The sequence below is a fragment of the Vicugna pacos genome, unplaced genomic scaffold, assembly GCF_048564905.1.
Source record: "Vicugna pacos unplaced genomic scaffold, VicPac4 scaffold_110, whole genome shotgun sequence".
NCBI lineage: Eukaryota > Metazoa > Chordata > Mammalia > Artiodactyla > Camelidae > Vicugna > Vicugna pacos.
In genome coordinates, this window is record NW_027328790.1 from 966,040 (window position 1) to 989,305 (window position 23,266).

General features: G+C 40.1%; 2 protein-coding genes across 2 annotated transcripts in view; both read right to left on the reverse strand.

Moving 5' to 3' along the window:
• LOC140694904 (trafficking protein particle complex subunit 9-like) overlaps positions 1 to 13,749 on the reverse strand; it is a 33,286-nt gene extending 19,537 nt beyond the window's left edge. Inside the window, exons 1-3 of the mRNA XM_072957919.1 lie at positions 13,729 to 13,749; positions 7,312 to 7,498; positions 4,713 to 4,833 (exon numbers count right to left, since the gene is read on the reverse strand). Coding sequence (XP_072814020.1) covers positions 4,713 to 4,833; positions 7,312 to 7,393 — 203 coding nt within the window. The 5' untranslated portion in view covers positions 7,394 to 7,498; positions 13,729 to 13,749. The remainder of the gene's footprint in view (positions 1 to 4,712; positions 4,834 to 7,311; positions 7,499 to 13,728) is intronic.
• The window catches only part of LOC140694902 (uncharacterized), a 1,054,641-nt gene that overhangs the window by 903,527 nt on the left and 127,848 nt on the right, over positions 1 to 23,266 (reverse strand). The gene's annotated exons all lie outside the window — the stretch shown is intronic.

Here is a 23,266-nt window from a genome sequence, read left to right on the forward strand (position 1 = left end):
TTATAGCTACATAATGTAAATACTACAAAAATATTTAAATTGCAATAAAACTTGTTAATATATTTGTATAAAGATATATAAACAATCAATGCAGATTAGGAAAGGAGTAGATATTTACTAAAAATCTACTGCACATCCAGTCTTTTACAAGCATATCCTGGAATATAAGCTCTATTATCCAGGGGTCCCCCACCCCCATTCTCACTGCCGATTTCCTTAGTAATCAACTACCAAGGCACCAGCATAGAACCATGCGATCGCTATTTTAGGTATAAATGAATGAATTAGCTCATTCAATTCTAAAACAGAAACCTTAAAATAAATACTGAACTTATTTACAGATAAACAAATTTGGACACAAAAAAGTACAGTTTCTCCCCCAAGACACAAAGATAATAATTGGTAAAGGCAAGATTTGAACTAATCTGCCTGATTATAAAGCTAAGGTGGAAATCCCCTTCGACTGTGTAGGTCCAGCAGCACAGCCCATCACCCTATCTTTGTTCAGATCTGGCTTTAGACAGCCTGAGACAGCACCCCATTCCTATGGAACTCGAGGGGAAACGATAACAATAAGGATTTTATATTCAGTAGTTTCTTAGGTCTCAATTATATAAAGTGTCAGCAGGTCAGCAGAAAACTCTGGGAAATATGAGTGGGTCCAGAGCTTTTCGCTGATAAGAAACTCAATCTATCAGGACAGAGTGACCTTCCCATGAGTGGCCTCATGAACATAAACTAAAGGCAGCTGAAATGAAAACTAGCAAGAACATGGAAGTGAAGCAGGAAGGATCCCTACTATCCCCTGCCCAGTTGCCTCTTCACCCGCGTGGACAAGATGGCAGAAGACCCAGGTTCTTGTCTAAGTTACAACATCATGGATTCTCACCCATAAAATGTTGCGACTCTATGCTGTCTTAAGTCCTTTACAACTAAAATATGATGACACCAATATCTCAGCGGAATGTCTATGTCTCCACTTTCTCTCTTCTATTAGGAGACTATATCTATGGCCACAAACAGAAATTCAATTAAAAACACCATGCACGAAGCCTGGTGAAAGTCTGTGTAAGAGACATTGTTCTCACTCTCTGTGAATGAAAACTCAGAAAAAGTGGACCTTCTCCCTCTGTAAGTGGGAGGTAGACTGATTTTGTGTGTGTGTGTGTTTGCACGCACATGTGTGTGTGTAAATCATATAAAATATATTCTGGGATTTGCACAGTTTTTTTTATGATACTATCATTTCATGAGGATGAGCCAACCTTTAAAGTAATTTGAATCTATTTTTCTGAGAGGCTCTTTTGGTGGAGGATGGGAAAGGGGAAAGGAAAGGAGGAAAGAAGTAAATGAAGCAAAGCTGTAAGAATACTGCTAGGGAAAGGCAAGACATTAATTTTGTTCCTACTTGCATCACACACAAATTAGGGACTGGCTTTCCCCCATGTCTTGTCAAGCACTGAGCTGCAGAAGAACAGGCGACAGCCCATTTCTCACTGAGCTTGTGACTGTATGTGACATCTTATAGACACAAATTATTTAACCTGATCAAACACTCTAGCAGCAGGATGTAATTCTCCTAATTTGAGAGACAAGAAAACAGGAAGTGAAAGACGGTATATAGCTTGACAAAAGTCAGAGGACAAGTAAACTAAAGAGGATGAATTCAAACTCAGATCTGAATGCAGAGTCTGATATTCCCACTCCCAGGGCTGGAAAATCCTTAACACAAGGTTCCCCAGCTCCTCTGCATTGTTCCTGGCACCAAGCATTTCCCATGGCGATGGTCTCCAATTCTCAGACACAGTGCTCTGTGCAGCCAATAACCTCCATTCGACCTTGATCATCTACCTGCCACGCCTACCAGGCTTCACCATACAGGCAGGAAAGCTGGATTTCAAGTGCATACAAAGCCACCCTGGTTTAAGCTGGACTGTTTATCAGCTTTTCCAGCATAAAGGCAGCCATGAAAGTGCTCACAGTTTGTACATGAGCCACACTACCTCTCTCCATCTGTCTCCCCACCTATACTACTTAGCTATGACCATTTTGAGAATCTTGGAAACAAATTTTTAAAAACAGAAAAGAAAGGATTCTGTAACAAGTACTTAATACTTACAATTTTAAATGAGAAGTTACAAAGTGAGTATTTACAAACCGAATCTGCCTTCCTAGGTGTCAGTTTTAACAGTTAAAAAATATAATAGTAAAAATTTCTCACTTAAAAAATTAACAAAAACATCAACAATAATCTGGAATAAACTCAAAAACAATGCCCATGTTGTACATGGAGAAAGTACAGGACTGTACTGAGGGGTAAAGTAAAAGTGTGAAAGTAGAGACATCAACCTTTTGTATGGAGGAAAGCAGTTTTAAAGATGTACGTTCTCCTAAAGATAATTCAAAATTACTAAAAAATCCCATGACAACACTTATCTGTTTTTTTTTAACTTGAAAAAATTATATTAGAATTCTTCAGGAATAATAAAGTCATAATACAAGCCAAGAAATTTAGGGATCGAAAAAAGAATCAAAAAATTCACACTGTAATATATTAAATAAATTTTTACAATATGTAAGATATAGTGCTAGAGTAAGAAAGTAAGATTGACAGAAATAAATCATGAGCTCAAAAAGAGACTCTAGTATACATAAGTATTTTTTACAGGTGGGATTTCAAATTAAAAAGCAAAGTATGAATTTAATAATTGTCTTGTTACAATCAGAGAATACCTGGAAAAAACAAATTCTATTCCCGTCAAAATGACCACAAGAAAAATTACAGAAAATGACGTAAATATTAGAAAGTACTAATAAGAGCAAATACAACTCTTTGCTCATATCAATTCAGCTTCTCCTCACTGTAACAAGTACCATTATCATCTCCATCTTAGAGATTAAAAAAACCTACAGAAGAAATTTATACCATTATAAGAAAGCATTTCTAAGAATAAAACCCAAAAAGAAGACATTTACTATCTTAAGATTATTTTGGGCCACAACAATAATGAACCTACTGAACAAAATGAAAGGCAAGAAATGACAAGTAAAAGCTCTCTGATACATGTTGATGAAGACAAGGGGTTAATGTTCATAATACACATTGAGCTGTCACAAAGCAGCAAGAAGCTCCCCCACTTAAATGTTTGCAAAGGACAAAAGGGATCATTCACTTTTTAAAAGTCAGATGGCTAATGAGTGAAAAATGCTCAAAACCTCACTGGTCATCAAGTGCAAACTAAAATAATGAAAATCATTTTGCTCGTCATATTGGCAAATATGTTTAAAAGATATTATAGCTAGTGTCCATCTTTGAGACAACAAACTGTGAGCGATCTTTTGGAGGATGACATGTCAATGGATATGTAAACTCTGAAAAACGTGTGTGCACACAGGCTGAACTCCACTTTTAGGAATCGTTACATTTAGAAAAAATCAGTTCAAAAAGATGTACTCATCAGAACATTTGCACAGCACTGTTTACAATGGTGGGAAGAAATGCTGAAGTGAAATCATATCCAGCGATAGAGAATTGGTTACATAAGTTATTCTACATCTTTTCATGCCCCACAGGAGAAGGAATTTCAAGATTCACTTGAAAGCATCCTGTGATGTATGAAGTTGTCACATCCAAGGACTAAATTTCCAGAAACCTTAGCTAAAGGAATACTCATACAAGATCACAGGAATGTTTGTACAAGAAGGATGCCAGTCAAACACCCTTTCTGACAGTGGAAAATGGAGAAAACTTAAGTGTTCACCATCAAGACAATGATGCGGTAAATCACGGAGAGCTGTGGGCACTAAAGTTGCAGCGTTTCAGCGTGGTCCAAGGCCTTGTCCACAGTACTCTCCCACGAAAGGTGTCGTTACACAAGAGACCAAACCTGCACATCAGGAGACCCCTTTACTCTATCTGAAAGGACCGGGTGAGTCTGGAGTGGGAGGAGGTCTATGATATATACGTTAGTGAATAAACCGAGCTACAGAAAACATATAGTATGGCCTTATTTTTCAATAAAGCATATATACACACACATATACATAGATTTCTCATATACGTGTATGTATGTGTGTATATATATATGACAAAGGCATAAAGGTCATGAAATATATACTCCACATTGTCAGCAGCTTTTACTCTCAGGAAAAAAGGGGAAGGGAAGTAGGGGACTTTCGGTACCACCACAGTTCTCTTTTCAGAATTTCAATTAAGTATACTTGGAATTTAAAAGTTTACTTAAGTACAAAGTAAAATGGACGATGCCTCCACAAAACAGAATGCTATACTGGTCATTAAAAATCATGTCAGGGGAGATAGAATATTGTAGAAAAATGTGTAATAAGCCGAATGGAAAATGGAGGTCTCCACACAGTAAACAGGCACACAGTGCTCACTGGTTTTTATGACAGAGCTGATACACACTGATGAAAAGAACAGAAAATAGATGTTAAAGTGTTAATTATTATCTTTGAGTACTGGGACCAGGATAGACCCTTTTGACTCTTTTTTCAGACTTTTATATTAAATACACATTATTTTTCATCTGAAAAATGCATTTTTAGATGTCTAGTACCACACATTGGAAAAAATACATGAGTAGTTACAGAAACAAATAACTAGGAGACACCGCAGCACCGTCACACAGTGTAGAAAGGGCGATCCTGAATAACACCACGCAGTTACATAAGGACCCACAAAGTGAGAGCACCTGCTGTAACAGGGCGCGGCCCCCTTCCATTTGTCAGATGTGTCTTCAGGGCTGAGGCAGTTCTGAGCACGGCCAGTGTCAGTGCTGGTGTCTGGATGGATGCCACTGGAGGTGAGGGCACCTGCAAGCCGAGAGGAAGAACAGAAGTAATCCTCTGCTTTTTCTGTCTTGTTTCTTTGTTACTTTTAAAGAGAGGCGTAAATAAGATAAACTGAATCTTCCTTACTGAAATTTCACTAATGAAGCCATTTTTAAAGTGTTCACAACTTATATTCTGCCTATAACTGTCTTTTCAAAAAAGCCTCATATTTATTAAATGTTAATTAACTCAGTTAATTAACTACATGTTGAAACCTTTTAAAAAACATGAAATGCACTACGTGAAAGCACCACACATGCAGTGACTAGCTCAGCTGTCTTTACGGCAGTGCAGTCAGCCCCCACCATCCCGAGACCCTGAACTCCTGATGCTGGGAAGAGAGCACGCTGCTTCCTCAGATGGAGAGAAACGGTAAAAGCATTTTCTGAAATCTACAGCACTGACAAAACATAACTGCTTAATCCCAGGCTCCTTGGAGGCTGTCATTTTCCGTTTCTGGCCAACACCCGTCAATGAGCAGAACCACCCCATTCCCGAGTCATGGGACTCACGTGGGCAGCAGTTTTGGAGAGATTTCCAGTTATAGAATGTTAACCAACTATACATAAAACTCTGAAAAAGAAAAGATGCAATACTCAGATTTTGGAAGACACTCAAAATATTCTCCTAAGTCTTAGTATTTGGAAAGGCTGGGCTTCTCCTAAGCCACTTATTTATTTCACAGCCAGTGAGCATCTCCCACAAACCCTGCTTCCCTGTGTGTGCTGGGAGCCTCAGGAACATTGATGCTGTCTATCTTATAAGTCACAAGGCAGAGGCGTGTGTCTCACGCCTGCAACTCTCACACAGGCTCAACTCCGAGCCTCAATTTGTGAACTTGGCCCCATTTTCTCACCTGTTTATTTGGTATCTGTTCTTCTGTAAGCTGCCTGAAGTGCTTCTTGGAACAAGTCAGAAGAATGAGTGGGTAGAGAAATGGACAGATGGACAGGTGAGAGATGGGCAGACAAACAGGGAGACTCCAAGAGAAGGGGAGCAAACAAAATTTCCTATGCAAAACCCTCTTCTAGTCAAGGAAGAAAACCATCACGAAGAAGTGTGAAGAGGCAGGTGGCTTAGGACTGTTTCCTGGATTCCATCAAAAGTCACACCACGTGATGAGAGGGTAGAAGTATAAATAATAAAAGAAAAAAAGCATGCATGTTTGAAAAATATATCTACATTATGTACTTTCTAAAGAATAGATTTATATCAGCAAGGCTCAATAACACAATCTTTGGGTATTTACAGAAGTGAGAATCCCATCTCCAATCCGCAAGACATCCCTTCGGAGCACTGAGGGTCTACACGGTGCGATCATAAAGCCGTAACCGCAAAAGCTGTGCTATCCTGCACTTACGAGGAACGAGCAGCTGTGCTTGGCCTGCCCACGCGCGTCGTTTACAACCCACAGCACCTCTACGGGGGAGGGATGACTAGCGAGCCCTGTCTCTGCAGGAAAGAAAAAAGGCCGGGAGAGGCTAAGCCGACCTACAAGTTCTCCATTTCACAGGACTTGTCACTCCAGAGCAGGACTCGAACTCGGCCCACGTTTGTAACCACAGTACTACCGTAATTTATGTGCTTTTTGTGTGTATAATACATTTGTTTCTGGCATGAAAGTGTATTTAATAAATGATCGGTTGTCTTGTATATTTCATTAGCTCACAATCTTTATATTTTTGAATTGTACTCTTCCCCTGGAGAAATGAACGGAAAGAGCAGTGGTCAGAATGAGGTGGGGCTTCATTCTTTATCTGTTACCTCATCTCATCCAAGTCCCCAAGCAGGGAGAAGGAGCAAATGTTCTCTTCATCTTTTAAAGAGAGGGCTCCAGTGATGGTGATTTACTCAACTCCAAAACTAAGTCTGGGGGAAGGGCACATGCAGCAACGAGAGCAGTATCACCTGTAGGAAGGCAAAAAGAGCTCAGGGGATGGCTCAATGGGTCAGCCTGATTTAATTTCAATTGATAATTCAATAACACACTCTAAAAATACTAGCATGCAATGGATTTGCTCTTTCTTGACATCTAGCAAGTTTCCACAGCCGACATGTAACATTATCACGAACTAGTGAAAAGAAGAGTCCACAGACAAGGAAAATCAATGCCACAGGCAGGCTGAAACCCAGGCTGGAGGAAAGGAAGAGAAAGGGCATATTTAAGAAGAGGGGAAAGTCTGGGAAAAAGACATCATCACAAAGACTCTCAAGCATCATCCAGCAATCATATAATCATTCTTTCAAGAGAGAGTTACTTAGGTCCTATTTTGTGCGAGATTTTACAAAGGGCAAAGAGAGACCACAGCGTCCATGGTGGCAGCAAGTTGCGGGGCTATAATACAATTCTAATCTTGGTACCTTGCACAATTGTCCTCAGTATAAAGGCAAAAATTAAAGTAAAATAATACTATGTAAACCATACGCATTGCTGAAATAAATTAAAGAAGACCTAAATACCTGGAAAGACAAACCACGCAAATTCCTGGATCACATGACAATATTCTTGGGATGGCAGTGCTCCCCAGAGTGAAGCACACATACAACGTGGTCTTGATCACAATCCCAGCGGGCTCCTCAGCAATAACTAACTAGCTTCTGCTACAATTCATATGGGAATTCGAGGGTCTCAGTAACCAAAACGTACCTGAAAGAGTAGAACAAAGTGAGAGGACTTGTAATTCTCAATTTCAAACATTACAACTGTATCTACAAGTGAGATTAGAGGCCATTTTTAAGGTATTATTGTGTTTATCCTTATTTTCTAAATTCTGTACAACGAATATACCTGTTAGAATAAGAAAAATAAAAACTAAAGTATCTTTTAAAACATGCACACCGATTCATTCATTGGGGAAAATTATTTTAACTATAAAGAGGTAAACAAATATCTAGTGAAAAAGGACTACTTAAAAACAAGTCTGCATTTACAATTTTCATAAATTGAAAACTGAAAAGCACAAACACATCAAATTTCTAGGAAGACTGGTGAAACATATTAATAATTATTTTCAAAAATTCTAATTGCACAATGAAAACACAAGAAAGAGAAAATCGTGATTGACAGGAAACTGCGAACACGTGGAGAGCAAAGGCCTTGAAATCACTGTTCCTTTAACTCTGCTACTAGCTCAATAGGAGAGGAAATTCCTCACTGAGGGGACAGTGGAATCCCATGCATAAGATAGGATACACAGTACAAACTGCAGTAGTATCGGGAGTGAATATGTTAGAAGAATTCTGAAGTTACAACATTGCTGAAAAACTATAAAAACACTGACAGACAGATTAAAACACACAGTCATACATATTATATAGAAACATGAACTCTGCTCCCATGTTGCATAGAAATACAAACATATTTGTTCATTTATGGGCACTGATTACTTTATCCCAGGTAGAATATTTCAACTAAAACAAATAATCAATATTACACTCCTATTGTCAAATGTACTTGATAACTTACTCTGCTATGTAACCATATGTGTCTAAGATAGATCTAAAATTAGTGAAAAAGAGCTTTGTATGGTTTCTTGAATTCTTCTCAAAATTCCAAGCTTAATTTTAAAATAGATCTGAGCAGTATTTCTATATTATCTTTTCCCTTGTGAAATGAACAACACAGTCTGTTGTCAAAATTCTGTCCTTACAATGATTCACGAGCACCATATCCTCACAAAACTGCTGGACAGCAAGTCACTATCCAGACACTGTGACCAAATAAATGAAACAGAAGGAAGACAGTGATCCTATTCTGGAGGGCTTATAGTCTGTGTCAACACTGGGGTTTTTACTTGATTGGTTTGATTGGGTAGCAAAATAAAATCAATCAAGTACTTTCTTTGAGCATTCTATAAGTCATGACTGTTTTTAGTGTCATTAGCAGGAAAGACTTAAGCATGACTTGGTTAGGTCAACTAGCAACAATCATCACTGGAGAGTGAGTAATAAAGAAGTTAACTGATAGCAATGCTTCTGCCTACATGAGACCTAAAATAAATCTACACTGATATCCGAAAGGAAAATAAGGAGATGAGGTCCCCAATGAGAAAACAAACTAACAAGAAATCAAAAAATGAAAGTCATTTTCATTAACGATTCCAGGCAGTAGTGGAGCATGGTGGTGAAGATCACAAATGCTGGGGACAAACATGAGGGTCTGAAATCCCACAGCACTAGGTAGATGTGACACTGATATTTCAGTGAAATTTTCTGCATCTCAGTCTCCTATCCATAGACTGGGGACAACAACTGCACCCATCTCCTAGAACGGTCCTAAGAATTAAGTTATTTTATATATAAAAGCTTAAATAAAATACCTCAGAGTTTAAATAATACCCCAAAAGCACAAGAAACAAAGAAAACAGAGACAAATTGCAGTTCATCAAAATTTAAAACTTTGCTTCAAAGGGCACCATCCAGAAAGTGAAACAACAACACAGAGGAGAAAATTTTTTCAAATCACTTATCTGGTAAGGAATTTGTATCTCAAAATGAAGAAAAAAAAACCCTACAACTCAACAATAAAAAGGCAACTCAATTAAAAGGTTAATAAAGTATCTGAAAAGGTATTTTTCAAGGAAAATATACAAATGTCCATAAAACACAATGTAATGATGTTCAATAGCATTAGCTGTAAGGGAAATCAAGTCAAAACCACTAGGAGAAACCGCTTCACACTCACTACAATAGGGTATAATAAAAAAAAAAGCGTAACAAGCACTAAAGAGGACACAGAGGAAGCGGAGCACGCAGCCCTTGCTGGTGAGGATGTAACACAGCGTGGCCACTTTGGAAAACAGCCTGGCAGGGCCTCAGAGAGTTGAACATTTCGTTTCTGACTTACTCAGCAATTGTGCTCTCTGGGCACACACGTAAGAGAACTGAAAACAAATGTCCACATAAATAATACCACATGAGTGTTCACGGCGACATTACTCATCACAGCCAAAAACAGAAACAACCCAAATGCGTATCACCTGATGAATGGGTAAACAGTGGGGCCCAGCCATAGAGTGGAATGTTATTCAGCAATAGCATAGCATAGAATAGTGACTAAGGCCACAACATGAGCAAATATTGAAAACGTTACTCAGTGTGAAAGAAGTCAGTCACAATAGACGTTTCCACTTATATGAAGTGACTCGATTTACATGAAATGTCCAGCACAGGCAAATCCACAGAGAGAAAAGTGGCTCCTTGGGGCTGGGGGAGGATGGGGAAGATGGGAATGTCTGTTTATGCATACAGGGCTTCCTGTTGGGGGGATGAAAATATTCTAAGATTGAATGGGACGCACAATTCTGGGCATAGAGTAAAAACCGATGTACATTTTAATGGGTGAATTGTATTAAAACTCTTAAGAACAAAAGGACCTTGGGCCAGTATCTTCCATAGTAAATGCAAATTGCTAACTTTTATTAGAGGAAAAAGAAACTGCTCTCAGCATGAAAGCAGGAGATCAGCAAATGTGAGTTAACCGAAATTGGACAAGAGCATTTCACTTGAAACAGTTGCTGAGTGTACACGAAATATTCAGAAATCGGAAAATCACCTTGACATCACGAGGAAGCATTCTGTTTCAAATACAGATCAAGGATTCGGCAAGCCCAGCTGCCAGAAATGACCAGAGAAGAAACCTGGTTTATAAAACTAGCACCAGAGACAACAAGGAATGGTGATGAGGAAAGCAGGCGGCAAATATCTGGAACAGTTCACTACAAATAATTTCTCCACCAAAAATTGAAAAATAAAATGAAAGTGATGAAATGCTCTGTTGACATCTCGAGAATGGGCTTCCTTCTGTGCTCGACTGTTCTGTAACCCCGATTGAGAGACTAAGGAGAATCAGCATGGCTCCTGGGGGTCCCCAAAGGACTGCCCACCAGCACGCTGACCACCATCACATCTGCCAGGTTTGAATTGCAGAGAAGAGACCAAGTTCTGAAAGGCACAGGAAATATTGACAAGGGAAGAAAACGCTGAGGTCAGTCCTGGGACAGAGGCCCTCTGAGCAGAGGCCAGAAGGCTGCAGGTGAACTGCAGTAGACCTGGGGCAGGAAGGGATCACGGGGGAGCATATCTCAATTCTCTTCTGTCTCTGCCTCCGGTAGGAGAGATAAAGCCTGCATCCTTCTCACCTGGAACTGTGGGTTCTGGCTGGAAGAAGTCTTACTGACAAGGAATGATTATTCAAGACTCTGTGGAAAAAGTCAAGAAATCGAGAGGGATTAGGGAGCCATCTCCATAAGCCTCTCAAATGCTCCCATATTTATAGGGTATAATCAAAGGAAAACTTCGTTAACAGTTGTGAGATAGTAAGGAGGAAATTCGGGAAAGACAGGATGAGGCAGAGATTGTAGAATACACAATGAGTACAAAGGATTGGTGTATCTTTAGGGAAGTCATGGGGTGAGGGGAACAAGATACATTTTTAGATATGTTCATTAAAAAGCAGACCACCAGACCAGCCAGGTCCTTGTTTTGGGGATAATACATTATCTAACAACACACAAGCCCAGCGTTTATAGCTGAGGGTCTCGGTCCTTGCTTTACAACCAGCAGAGTGCTATCTAAAACCTCAACTACACAAGCAAAGCATTGTCTCTGCTTTTTAAGGCAAGGCGTCTGGAGTGAGGATGCACAGGAACTTGCTTGTAAAGCAGTATCAAAGCATATTTTTTCTTCTTAAAATTCAGAGGCGACTGGGGTGTGTTACAATTTGTTAACCCAATCATCTGCTTCCACATGGAACCATTATGGAGGACACCCTAGGATGAAAATCCTGGATGTGGGTCTCTTCCTGCCATCTTCAGCCACTCTATCAGGGTCTAGGCACATCCGTGAATAACGATCCTACAGTACCACTCACTCTCTTAACTCCTGGTGATTGAAACTTAATTTTAGCTCTACACAACTTAACGTAGAAAAGTTTCAGCAATAAAAGATATAATATTCCATTTATATCTCATCATATTACTGATTTTCTGATTGCTCTAAGCTGCTTCTACTTGGTAAAGCACCTCATTCTGAAGCTGAATTCAGTAATTTCCATTGTGCATTTCTAGCCAGTTTGGGCTCGCTAACTTCTTTTGGTCAAATATCGATATACTTAATTGATTTCTTTGTTTATCAATTTCAACCAGGAGGAGAGGGAGTGTCACTCTTTTCCTCAGCCCACCCTCAACTCTTTTCCCATCAACTCAGGCCTCCTGAAAACAAAACAAAGTATTTTTTCCCTTCTACTCTTTCCACAAACCCAACAGGAAACATCAGCCTGGAGAAAGAATTCAACACAAATGTTAAAACAAAAATCTATAAACCTGAAACAATACCATCTCCGAATCATGATACACAATGACATGAGATTAAGTGTGTCAGGCACAAAGCATGAGGGAGCCTGACTACCTGATTTCTATTCTTCAAAGGAAGGAAGGTTTTCGTATTTTTTATTATCATTCTTGGTCATTGTTTCTGATTATGCCAAAAAATAATTTATGAAATATTTATGCACTGCAATAACTGATTTTTATTGTATCAATTTTAGAAGGCATTCAGAGGGGATAGGAAAACCCACCTCTGTAAAAAATGCAAAATTTCTTCCCCTGTAAAGAACACGTATACAAAATGCAACAGAGAATTCAAATTCTTGTGGAGAGGAGCAAAAGACACAGAATCAAATCAAAGTCATTACAATGAGTCAATTTAAAATTCACTGGACAAACATGCTCAATGCATACAAATAATTTTAAAGGCACACTGCAAACCATTCACTTAATGATCTGCAGGCTAGAGGAAGAATTTCACTCTTTAACAGACAACAGAAATCAATAGGGTGCCCCACCAAACAAAGAGCAGTGAACAATCAGGTTTTTAACAGTTCTGAGAAATCAGCATGTTCTAAAGATCAAAATCCAGAAATTTTAAACATTCATTCAAACCACAATGAAAAAAGCACTTAAAGAAAAAAAAAAAAGAAAGTAAGCACATAGATCATTGCAACAGAACAATGAGAATTTCTTGTACCGCTAGAAGAAAGAACAGGCTATAGCCTTTTACTTGAAAAGAGACTACTTTTAAAAATAACTGCTAAAACACATTTCATCATTCATGTTGCATTTAAAAATCTGAGGTACATGTATCTGATCAGAAAAGCAATTCTGAGTAATAGTATGTTACAATTCAGTGCCAGTTTGCTTTAGAAGAAAAGAGAAAAGTTACTGTTTCTAATTCTGCACAAAGTTTAAAGAACCTCCCTGCCTCTATCTCCTCCCATTTCCTAAGCTCATGCTCCCTAATCCTTCTGAAACAAGTATGAGAAAGTCTTATTCCCAATATGCCAAATGACAACTGAATATCAATTTATTAGTGTAAATATATGCCAACACCTTGAAATGGAGGAGAAAGGTATCAGAAGTCTATATGGAATTTCTTTCTACCTTCCTGAAATCACACACACCAACGTTCACACAGACACAGACACAGACACAGACACATACCCCCTGGATTACTGGGCACTTCACAAGCTTAGTACTTACAACTTGTAGAAGGTAACTTTGTAGTTACTTTAAAATACAAAACTGTCAGCTTTTGAAAGCCTTCATCATCTGCTAAGCCATCTAAATATCAAAGAGACCCAATTAGCCTTCTCTGTAGAATGTAATTTCCCTTGATGGCAAAACAGTCTCTAAGAAGTACTGGATCAAAGATTCGTGTTTATCACTACCTATGATCGTTTTTAAGCACATTAACAGATTCAGAAATGTATGTCTCAAAAACATTTATTCCTATTGAAATAGTATACGTGTTCAATTGTCTATACAGTGACTAGGTCCCATGATGGTGTTTAAGAGCTATTTTGTGTATAGCAATATTTACCTTCAAGTGCAGAAAAGGAGGGTGTGTATTACTCAGTTGTAGAGCACCTGCTTAGCATGCACAATGTCCTGGCTTCAGTCCCCAGTACCTCCAAAAAAAATAAATAAAAATAAGTGCATATTTAAAAATAAGAATAAAGTTATAAAAAATGCAGACTAAAAACCACTGCAATCTAGGTGCTACAATTATACTAAAAAAACAAGTGTTTCTATCAAATATTAACTATATGCCAATCACAGAGACAACCAAAAGTCACACCTGAAGCATCACGTGTGATTCTCAGCAACCCTACTAAGTAGACACGGATGAGAAACCCGGCTCTGCGGATGAGGAGACGGAGCTCGGAGGAGCTGGGGACGCTGACTGTCCTGCTCCCCGTGACACCGCGTCAGCCCAGGGCAAGCGCTGACAGAGCTGCACTGAGGGGACACCCAGCTGCATGGAACCTTGGGGCACTGGGGAGTCCCAGAAAACACTAAAAACTTTTCAGTGAAAAACCAGCTAAAATATATTACACTGTGCTGCATCCTTTAAACAGGGAAAATGACTGAGACCTTTTTGATGCCTCCGTGTCCTTTCTGCCATTATCAGTTACTTGCCCTCACAGTGCGACCAGTGATGATCTGGACCCCATATGAAGTGCACTCAGATGGAAGAGCTTTTAAAGCTGATTTATGAAGTTTGTAAGACTGTCTATGACTCACAAAGGCGGTCATTCATCACTTCTCACCGGTGTGGACGTACCACCTGAAATCACTCCTTTCTGCTTTTTAAAATCCCTTCATCTACTCCAGACTTTTCAACAGCAAAGAAGTAGCTCAACCACAGACAGTGGACAGCTTTTCACCAAATGGACTCGAACAGCCCATCTGACAACCTGGAAGCCCTTGTCTTCTATTAAACCCACTTCCAGGTACTAAATCATTTTCTGATTGGTGGACTCGGCCTCTGACTGGCCTACTCAGAGAGCTCCCAACCTCACATCCAGGGGTGGGAGAGGACCATGCTGTTGGGGGAAATCAGTGAGGAAGCTGGACATCCTCCAGCCACGTCTGCACGGGTAGAAGTGCCTCAACGTGCTCAGAAATTATACCGTCATCATCCCTGGGCTCCCATGGACTGGTTTCACATTAACCAAGCTCATGAGACACTGATGCAAGGAAACCAGAAACTTAAATTTTTAATGTAACAGAAGACGTGAATCTATGAACCAGACTGAAATATCAGAGTTCAACCATGAGTACATTGTCTCCTCCACGGCCCAATCACGGGCAGGCAGTCACATGGCAAGCAGGGACAGAAACGGAGCAGGAAGGGTTTCTAGATTAATTCAATGGACTATATTTCTATTATACGAACAGATCTACTGCCCAGAAGTCAATTAACGCCAATCACGGTGCACTCTCCGTGGACAGCGGCCAAGAAATGACTATGAGCTCCTGTGTAACACTCCTTTCCCTGTCCTTTCTAGGCTAACTGATGCACAGACGTATAAAGATTCAGGGATGTCGATAATGCTAAACACCCAAAGCCCATCTCTGGGAACCTCAAAACCAGACAGCCAGGGTTTAAATACCAGCTCTGCCAATTACTAGTTCTGTGATTTTGCCAACTTAATTACCCTCTGTGTGCCTCAATTTCCACACTGTAAAACTGGGATAACAATCAAACCTTCCTTACTCGCTTGTTGAGAAGATTGAAGGATTCATTTCTGTAAAATGCTCAGAAAAGAATGTAGCACATTTTGGGTGTTCAACAAATGTCAACTTAATATCAAATTGTTTTACAAGTGTCCCCTCTAATCATCTTATCTGTTTCCTGGCTAGCCTAAGTCCCAAATAAAATCCTTATTTCTCCTTTTACACACTCTTGGGGAGCACCCTTATGTTCCATCCAACCACCTGTTTAAACTGAGGGAGTGGATGTCTCCTAACCACTCCTCTGGGCCATGGAGGGTGCTTCTCCCTTCACACCCCTGGCCCCTGGCCCACAGCTAGCACTCATTACACTAACAGAGTGAGGTGTGAGTCCGGGGAGACAAGCAGGGCATGTGAAACCCTTCCTTTCACTCCAGTGTTGGTCACCATTGGGAAGCACGCGGGATGCTCAGCTCCATGTCAGGAAAGCCCTGTGCATGAAAGGGCAGGTCTTCTCAAGGGAAGGCTCGCTGTGGCCCAGAGCTACATGGGACAGGGTGAGTCTGTATTTCTGGGACACAGTATCATGACACGCATTTTCCCACAGCCTTGAAGTTCATGGAGAACGTGGCTTCATCAGTAACAAAGAAGACATTTATTGCCTGTCTACTCTTTTGTGTCATCTCTCAGTAGGCTGCTGGAGACAACATATGTATAAGTATTGGATCTCCTTAAACCCCAAAATATATGAAGTAACAAATAATTCTGTGGCTTAACGTTGGTTTAGGGCGACTGTGTAACAGTTCTGACTCTGCTGATGCTAAATTATGGGTATAGGAACTATGGAACCTCCTCAAATATCTTTCATCATAAAACCATCTCTTCTTATTTTCCTGTTTCTTAGTAATTGCCAAAGACTCTCAAATGATGGCTTCACACAAAACAGCAGCTAAAGTTTAAGAGCCCTCTTGACATACACACTGTGGTAAACACTGCACATAATTTCTAATTCTCACAATTCTACAAATCAGATACGAATGTCCCCATCTCACAGACGAGGGAAAAACTCAAAACGAACTGACTCAGGCTCAAGTGGCTCAGTGGCAGCGCGTGCAGGCAAACCATATCAAAAACTACACCTCTTCGTATATGTACCAAATCTCCTACCACCAATTAACACACAGCGGCGGGGTCAAAACTCAGGGAACTCAATACACTTTTCACCTTTAAGGTCCTCCAGATGCCGCTTCTAGCTGTTTTATAAAATCCCGGCTCACTGGTTTCTAACACTAGAAGAAAAGCCCGATTTTGCTATTGTTTGCACAGCAAGTCTGAAATGTTCACAGTGAGATGACAGAATAAATCTAAGATATAAGCAGAATAACTTTTCCAGTTAGACAGACATAATGGACATTGGGCTATTCTGAAGCATTAAGTAAAGTAATCAAAATAAAATAACGTTGTTTAAGCCTCCTTTTACAAACAGGAAAGTTAAGACTGTAAGTAGGTGCAACAGTGCCACCTATGGGTAAAATGACCTTCCAGGTTACCAGGAAAGATGCAACACAAAAATTGCCTGTAGGATCAGTAACGAGAATCAGATAAATAAAACTTATATAGCACATGCTGCACTTTGATTCGGGGGAAAGAGGGATATTCAGTATTTAATCTGATATTGCTAATACTCCTGAATATAAACAGAAGATATAGGCTCATGGAAACTCATCTTAGAAGAGGAAAGAATCCAGTTCAGCCACTTCATTTTACAGGAGGGGAAACTGAGACATGGGATCTGTCCTCCTGGCAATCAGCAGCAAAGTTCTCCTATGCCTCATGTCTTGCACTGTAGCAAAAACCAACAGATCTGTACTAGGCCTATATTCATAAAATTCACGTTTGTATTTTTCCAACAGTAGGTTATCTATGTATCTTGCAAAATACTAAAAGAGCCAGGATATCATACAATTTTGTTGCCATACAAAAACATTTATTTACATAATAAAACAGCATGAGCTTTATTCTCTCTATTAAAAAAGTGACATGTCAAATCAATGTTTTGATATTTTAAACCTGTTAAGAATGTAGAAAAAAATCAAAATTTTCTTTAATCACAAAATAGAGGAGTTTATTCCCTGAAAATGATCAATATGGATTTTACTAAACTTAACGGATCTGGTCAGAATCCCACGAATTTAAATGTCTGAGTGGATGGTTACACGGCAACATAAATTCTGATTTGTAACAATACATATTCTGTGTAAATAATCTTCAAGGTCATCTGATTAAGGCAATTTAACTAGTCCCTGTCTCACTAGAATGATACAGATTTCATTAAAACTTCATACTACACCAAAAAAAAAATGAATCCTTGTTACTTTAAACCATATTCAAATATATCATACAAATACATATTGAATATGTATCAGAAATAAGCGACACTCTTTAGTATTCAGAGTTGATCCTTCTAAAATATCTGTCATTGTGACAGCACACTTTTATTAAGCACCTCTTGGGTTCTTTGTATACAAGGCATCTACCTCTCACAGTCAGACAAATTAAACGATATTACTCAAATTTCACAAATGAGGAAATGTACTTAAGCCATGAAAATAAAGTACATATTCATCAACAGGAAAGAAAAGAGTAAAGACTTTTCTTACAATATTCACTGACAATCTTTTCTTCCATATTAAAACTACATAAAACCAATTCAGTCTTTGTAAGTATTTCTGTCAAAAAGGGCCACAAGAGAAAAACAAGCAACATCATTAGCAGTGGTTGGACTTTAAGAGCTCACTTCTCTTTTGCACTATAATTATTTTTAATGTTTTGTTTTTAGTGCTTACAGAGCACTAAAATAAAAAAAATAACTTTTTATGTAATTACCTGAGAATTAAAAATTTGTGAAAATGAACAATTTTAATTTCTGCCACTCTGTCTCAACTTCTCAATGGTGTCTCTCCTTTCAAGGCCTCATCAGTCTGAGGTCACTAAACTCGGCCGTTTATGGAGTCACAGGTGTTCGGGTAACCACTTAACGGGAGGCTGATAAGAGGAGCAATTAAGAATGCATTCTGTGCAGCCTGGGTTCCAGCACCGAGCTAGCCACAGCCTGCTGCGTGTAATTGGGACAAGCTGCTCCATCTCTCAATCCCTCAGCAGCAAAAAAGGAGATACTGATACCTACAATCAAACACCTGCTATGAATTAAAACATGAGGAAAACATTTTAGCCTTAGGTAGGTGTCCACTCACAGTGAGTTTGGTCATTATGATGATGAGGATGGCTGTTAACAAATTAAGCTAGACCAAACAGGAGAAATCCCCTTAAAGGAGAAACATTTTAAGTCAATGAGCATTTCTTTTTGGATGAATTGCAGAATATTCTAATGATTTTTTAATAAAACAAATTTTGTCCATTAATTATAGATTTACAGGTTCATGGACAAGTCTCCAGAAAAAGAATTAGAGGCCTCTTACCTCTGTAAACTAAGAAAGTAAATTTTAACAAAAATCACGGAGGAGATTATACCTCATTTGGGAGAGTAAGTGCTTAACATGCATGAGGCACTCAGTTCAGTCCCCATTAACTCCATTTAAAAACATGGTTTTTTAGGAAATGGAAAATTAAAGCAAAAAGATGGAGGAATACAGAATTTTTTAGAGACTCATCTCAGATTTAAGATGGGGAAGAAACCATCCATTTCTCAGAAGAAATCTTGAGGACTATGTAAACTGGATCTGAGATGTCTAGTCCTTTAACATTATTCAAGAATTCATATTACCAAGTCTTAAAATTACCTGATAACGCACAGTGGTGATACTGATCATAACAGCTTCCATCACGGATCGAGCTCCGGCTAGGACTGCTCTGTTCTGACATCTCTGCCCCTCAGGCCTCACCAGGCTGAGAGCACTAAATTCGGTCATTCAAGAGCATCTTTTGTAAGTCCTCCATTTGTGCTTCTGACTCTCCCCTCACCAGCTCCTCTGAGGGAAGCACTGTTATCATCTTTCCCACTCACAGATAAGGCCACTGAGGCACAGAGACTAAACTCGTTCCAGGTCACATTGGCATTAAAGGAATTCTGTATTTCTGCTGTTTGCTTTTGACAAAGGAATCTGAGATATCAATTCAAGGCAGACTGTTAAATAATCAAGTCTGTCAGGTCTTCACCTCAAAGAGCAGATAGTATAAATTCCTGATGTAGGATGAGGCTGCCGCCACAAACTGACTCAGCTTGAAATTAATATCCAAGATGAAGCAGCGGATACACGTAAATATTCACGATTGTCAAGTCTGCTCACGGGTCTGGGCCCTTCACTGCCTGAACGGGGGTGAAATCCCCACCCGTGTCTGGGAGAGATGCACGGTGCTTCCCAGGCTCAAACAGGCTTCACGGGCTATTTCCTCCCACAGACTGGCCTCAACGATTAAAAGCTCTCAAGGTTTTTACACCATGCAAAACAAAAAGACATTTCTGCAGATGGAGCACTTTCTTAGGCTTAAATCTTTTTTTGCCTACACTCACCCAGGGGGAAAAAAGAAACATGACTCTGCAAAGTCTCTGACCCTCACCACTCACAGGAGTAGAACAGCCACAGCAGAAGATGGCTCTTCACATTGCAGGATGAGAACAAAATAAAGATGCCCCAACAACAGGCACTCCCAGACACAGCGTTCAGCAGTCTTCTGCAAACTCACGGTTGTGTAGCACCCATCACCTTCTATTTCCAGAACACTTCATCACCCCTAAAGAATCCGCCTATCACTAGCAGTCACTCCCTAATCCCCCTCCAACCAGCCCCTTCCAGCCATCACCTGCTCTCTGCCTCTGCATGTGCCTTTTCTGGGCATTTCAGATCACTGAAATCAACAATATTTGACCGTTTGTGTCTGCTTCCTTTCAATTAACAAGCTGTTATCAAGGCTTGTATATTTTGAAGTGGTATCAGCATCTCTTTCTTTTTTTTTTTTTGAAAACGTTAAAGATTATTAGAAGGTGGTAAGCACTATCAAAAAGAGTAGAGTGGAGCATAAGTGATTGGGTTTCAAAGGGAAAAGTGTGGGTTGAACAGTCAGGGTGGACTTCCAAAAACAGGTGGCCTTTTTCATTTTCCTCTTTTTTTTTTCTTTTTTATTCACTCTTACGTGTGAATAATCTTCCACTACATGGAGATACTACATTCTGTTCATCCATTCAGCAGCTATTTATGGACGAGTTCCAGAAAACTGAGTGTAAGAGTTGACTAGCATGGATGGCATTTAAGCAAAGGGCAAAATGTGCTTTCAAAAAAAAGCCAACAAACAGAGGCACAAGGAAATTCAGTGCGTTTCTGAGCAAAGTGCTTGCTTGCTTCGGCAGGACTACCGTGCAGGACTGTGGCGGATATTGGCAGGAGTCACGGTGTGGGAGAAACATGAGAAGACTCCCCACTGCAAGTAGCTCAGACAATTCTCCTCCCTCATCCTGTATTGTTAGAGCAATGTTTCTAGGTTACTCTTATTTCAAGTAATAGCACTTTAACTGCACATCTGATCATCTCCATCAGACCACCTTTCCTCCAAGCAACAGAAAAGCATTCAATGACCTGAGCAGCTCCAGGACATAATGGTGATGGATTAGGGAGTCCTGCAGCATTCCAGCCTGCAGGCACAAACCCCACATGTGCCCTGGTGATGTCCAGAAAATAAAATGCATGGAAATATCTCACTGTTTTTACACGACATCTGCCCTCAATTTGCCCCAAAATCATGCTCGCAAAGCACTAATCAACCCTCTCAATACAAAAATAAAAAAGCTAAGAAGGCAAATTTAGGCTCTTTCATTGAAAACCAGCAACCATCACTGCCAGTATCTGAGCTGGAATGCTCCTGACTTTGAAAACCACTGCGCAGTTACTTTTCAAGCGTAAAACTCATATATGTATTCCATGCAGATGATATTGCAGTAGGATTTTTCTTTTCAAAATTTCCACTTGCAACATTAGCACAAGAAAGTTTATGTATAGGCTTTAAAAAAATCAATTATCCTCCACTTTCTTAATTTTGAACTAATTATTATTTTATAAATGTGGCTATGCTGCGTATTATAAACCGTTTGATTTCTGAAAACAAGACCTTTATGACCTCACTATTTCAGAGAAAACTTTAACGATTCTTTGAGAGGTGGGGCCTGGGGCGCCCACTATCAGCTCTTTAAATACTGACAAGGATGTGCTATGAAGTAATGCAAAGGCTCTAACTCCACATTAGCTCAGAAAGCAAAGAAACTACACCAAAGACTTCCTTAAATATTTTATATATTTCTATTCTTTTGAATATTAAAGTTCTTAAATGATATGATTTTTTTGAAAAAGACAACAGCTGTATTAAATTTCCTCTCACCAAGAAAGCAATCTTTATGAAGTAAAAAACCCCTATGGAAATCGAAATGACAGGACGTTTCTAGCTAAGTGAACATCCAGATCTGAACACAAACCTAAATCCGATCAGATCTCACTCGAAGGAGCTCTACAAAGTCCTGGGCAACCCTGGAAATTAGCTCTTTTGTTCCAAATGTTGGCTGAGCTAAGATCATCACACTAGGCAGGGAAGGAGAGAAGAGGAAAATCCACCTGGCGGCCTCCATCAGTTTTCTTCCAGCCACAAAATGCCTCTAGGTCGGCCCGCTAACAAGTCCCCCAATAAGGAAAGCCGGCATCCACACTGCCCCTGCCATCCCCAAGTAGCCCCGATGCCCATATCCCAGCCTGTGAATGGTCTTCTAATGATCCCCCAGTTGGTGGCACCCACCCCCTCTTCCCCGCTATACAAACACAGAGAGCCACGGCAGCCTTCCCAAATCACAAATTTGATTACATCAACCCCCACTTCAAACCCTTTAGAGGCTCCCTGTTAGAGTTCTAGCCCCACCCCAGACCCTGCTCGCCCATCCTCACCTAAGTACACAGGTCCCCAGTGACCACAGGGGCCCCTGACCTGCTCCTACTTCCCACTTGCTCCAGTCTCATTTTGACTGTTTCCCAAGGAAGCCTTCCCTCCCTCCAACCTCCACAATTTGTTCCTCTCTTCCTAGAACATTCTAGGCTAAGTCAACTTCTGACAATGCTAAGCTCTCAAGAATCAAATACATTTTGCTTACTAAAGTGGCTACACGCTCTCTCCCCTAGACTCACAGAAGTGCACGTGTAATGTATAAATGAATGACCGGTTGGGTCTCAAAGGGACAGACATACCTGCTCTCGCCCGTCCCGATCCTTCGGTCTGTAGAATATCAGAAGCAAAACCAGAAGTACCTTTCCTGAGGGTCACTTCTGTTGACACCCTTCACTGCCTACTGTGTCAGTTCTAGTAAAACTCAACTTCTTCCAAAGCCCTACATCCCGGACTCTCTCCAGTGTCCTCCCCAGCAGGGGCTACCTCCACCCTGGACTGCACAGGGCACTCTCCCCGGGTGCCCACGCCAAAAGCCTCCAGGCCTCTGCCCGGGCTGCACCTGCGATCTGAGACACATTCTTGACTCCTTCTCCTGGCTGACTCTTACTCTGTCCTCACAACTGAATGTAGAGCCCATTTCTTCCAGGAATTCCTCTCCGATAATGTCCTTTAGGTCTTGTCTGGTCTCTATCTATAGCAGCAGTACATGGTGACCAACTGGGTGTTTGCCCGCTCCTTTGAGACCACGAACACTTGGGAACCACGTGGGAAGGAGTGAGAGATTACAAGACGGTTGAGGGAAGCAAAAAGCAGAAATCACAGTCCAAGTCCCAAATTCAAGGATACTTTCTCAGAAAAAAGTATAAACTATTTCACACGTGTGCAATTTGGCTACTATTTTTGTGGCTTGGGGACAGCAAGAACTTGGTGTTCTAGTCCAAAACCTAGGTTACATGCAAAGA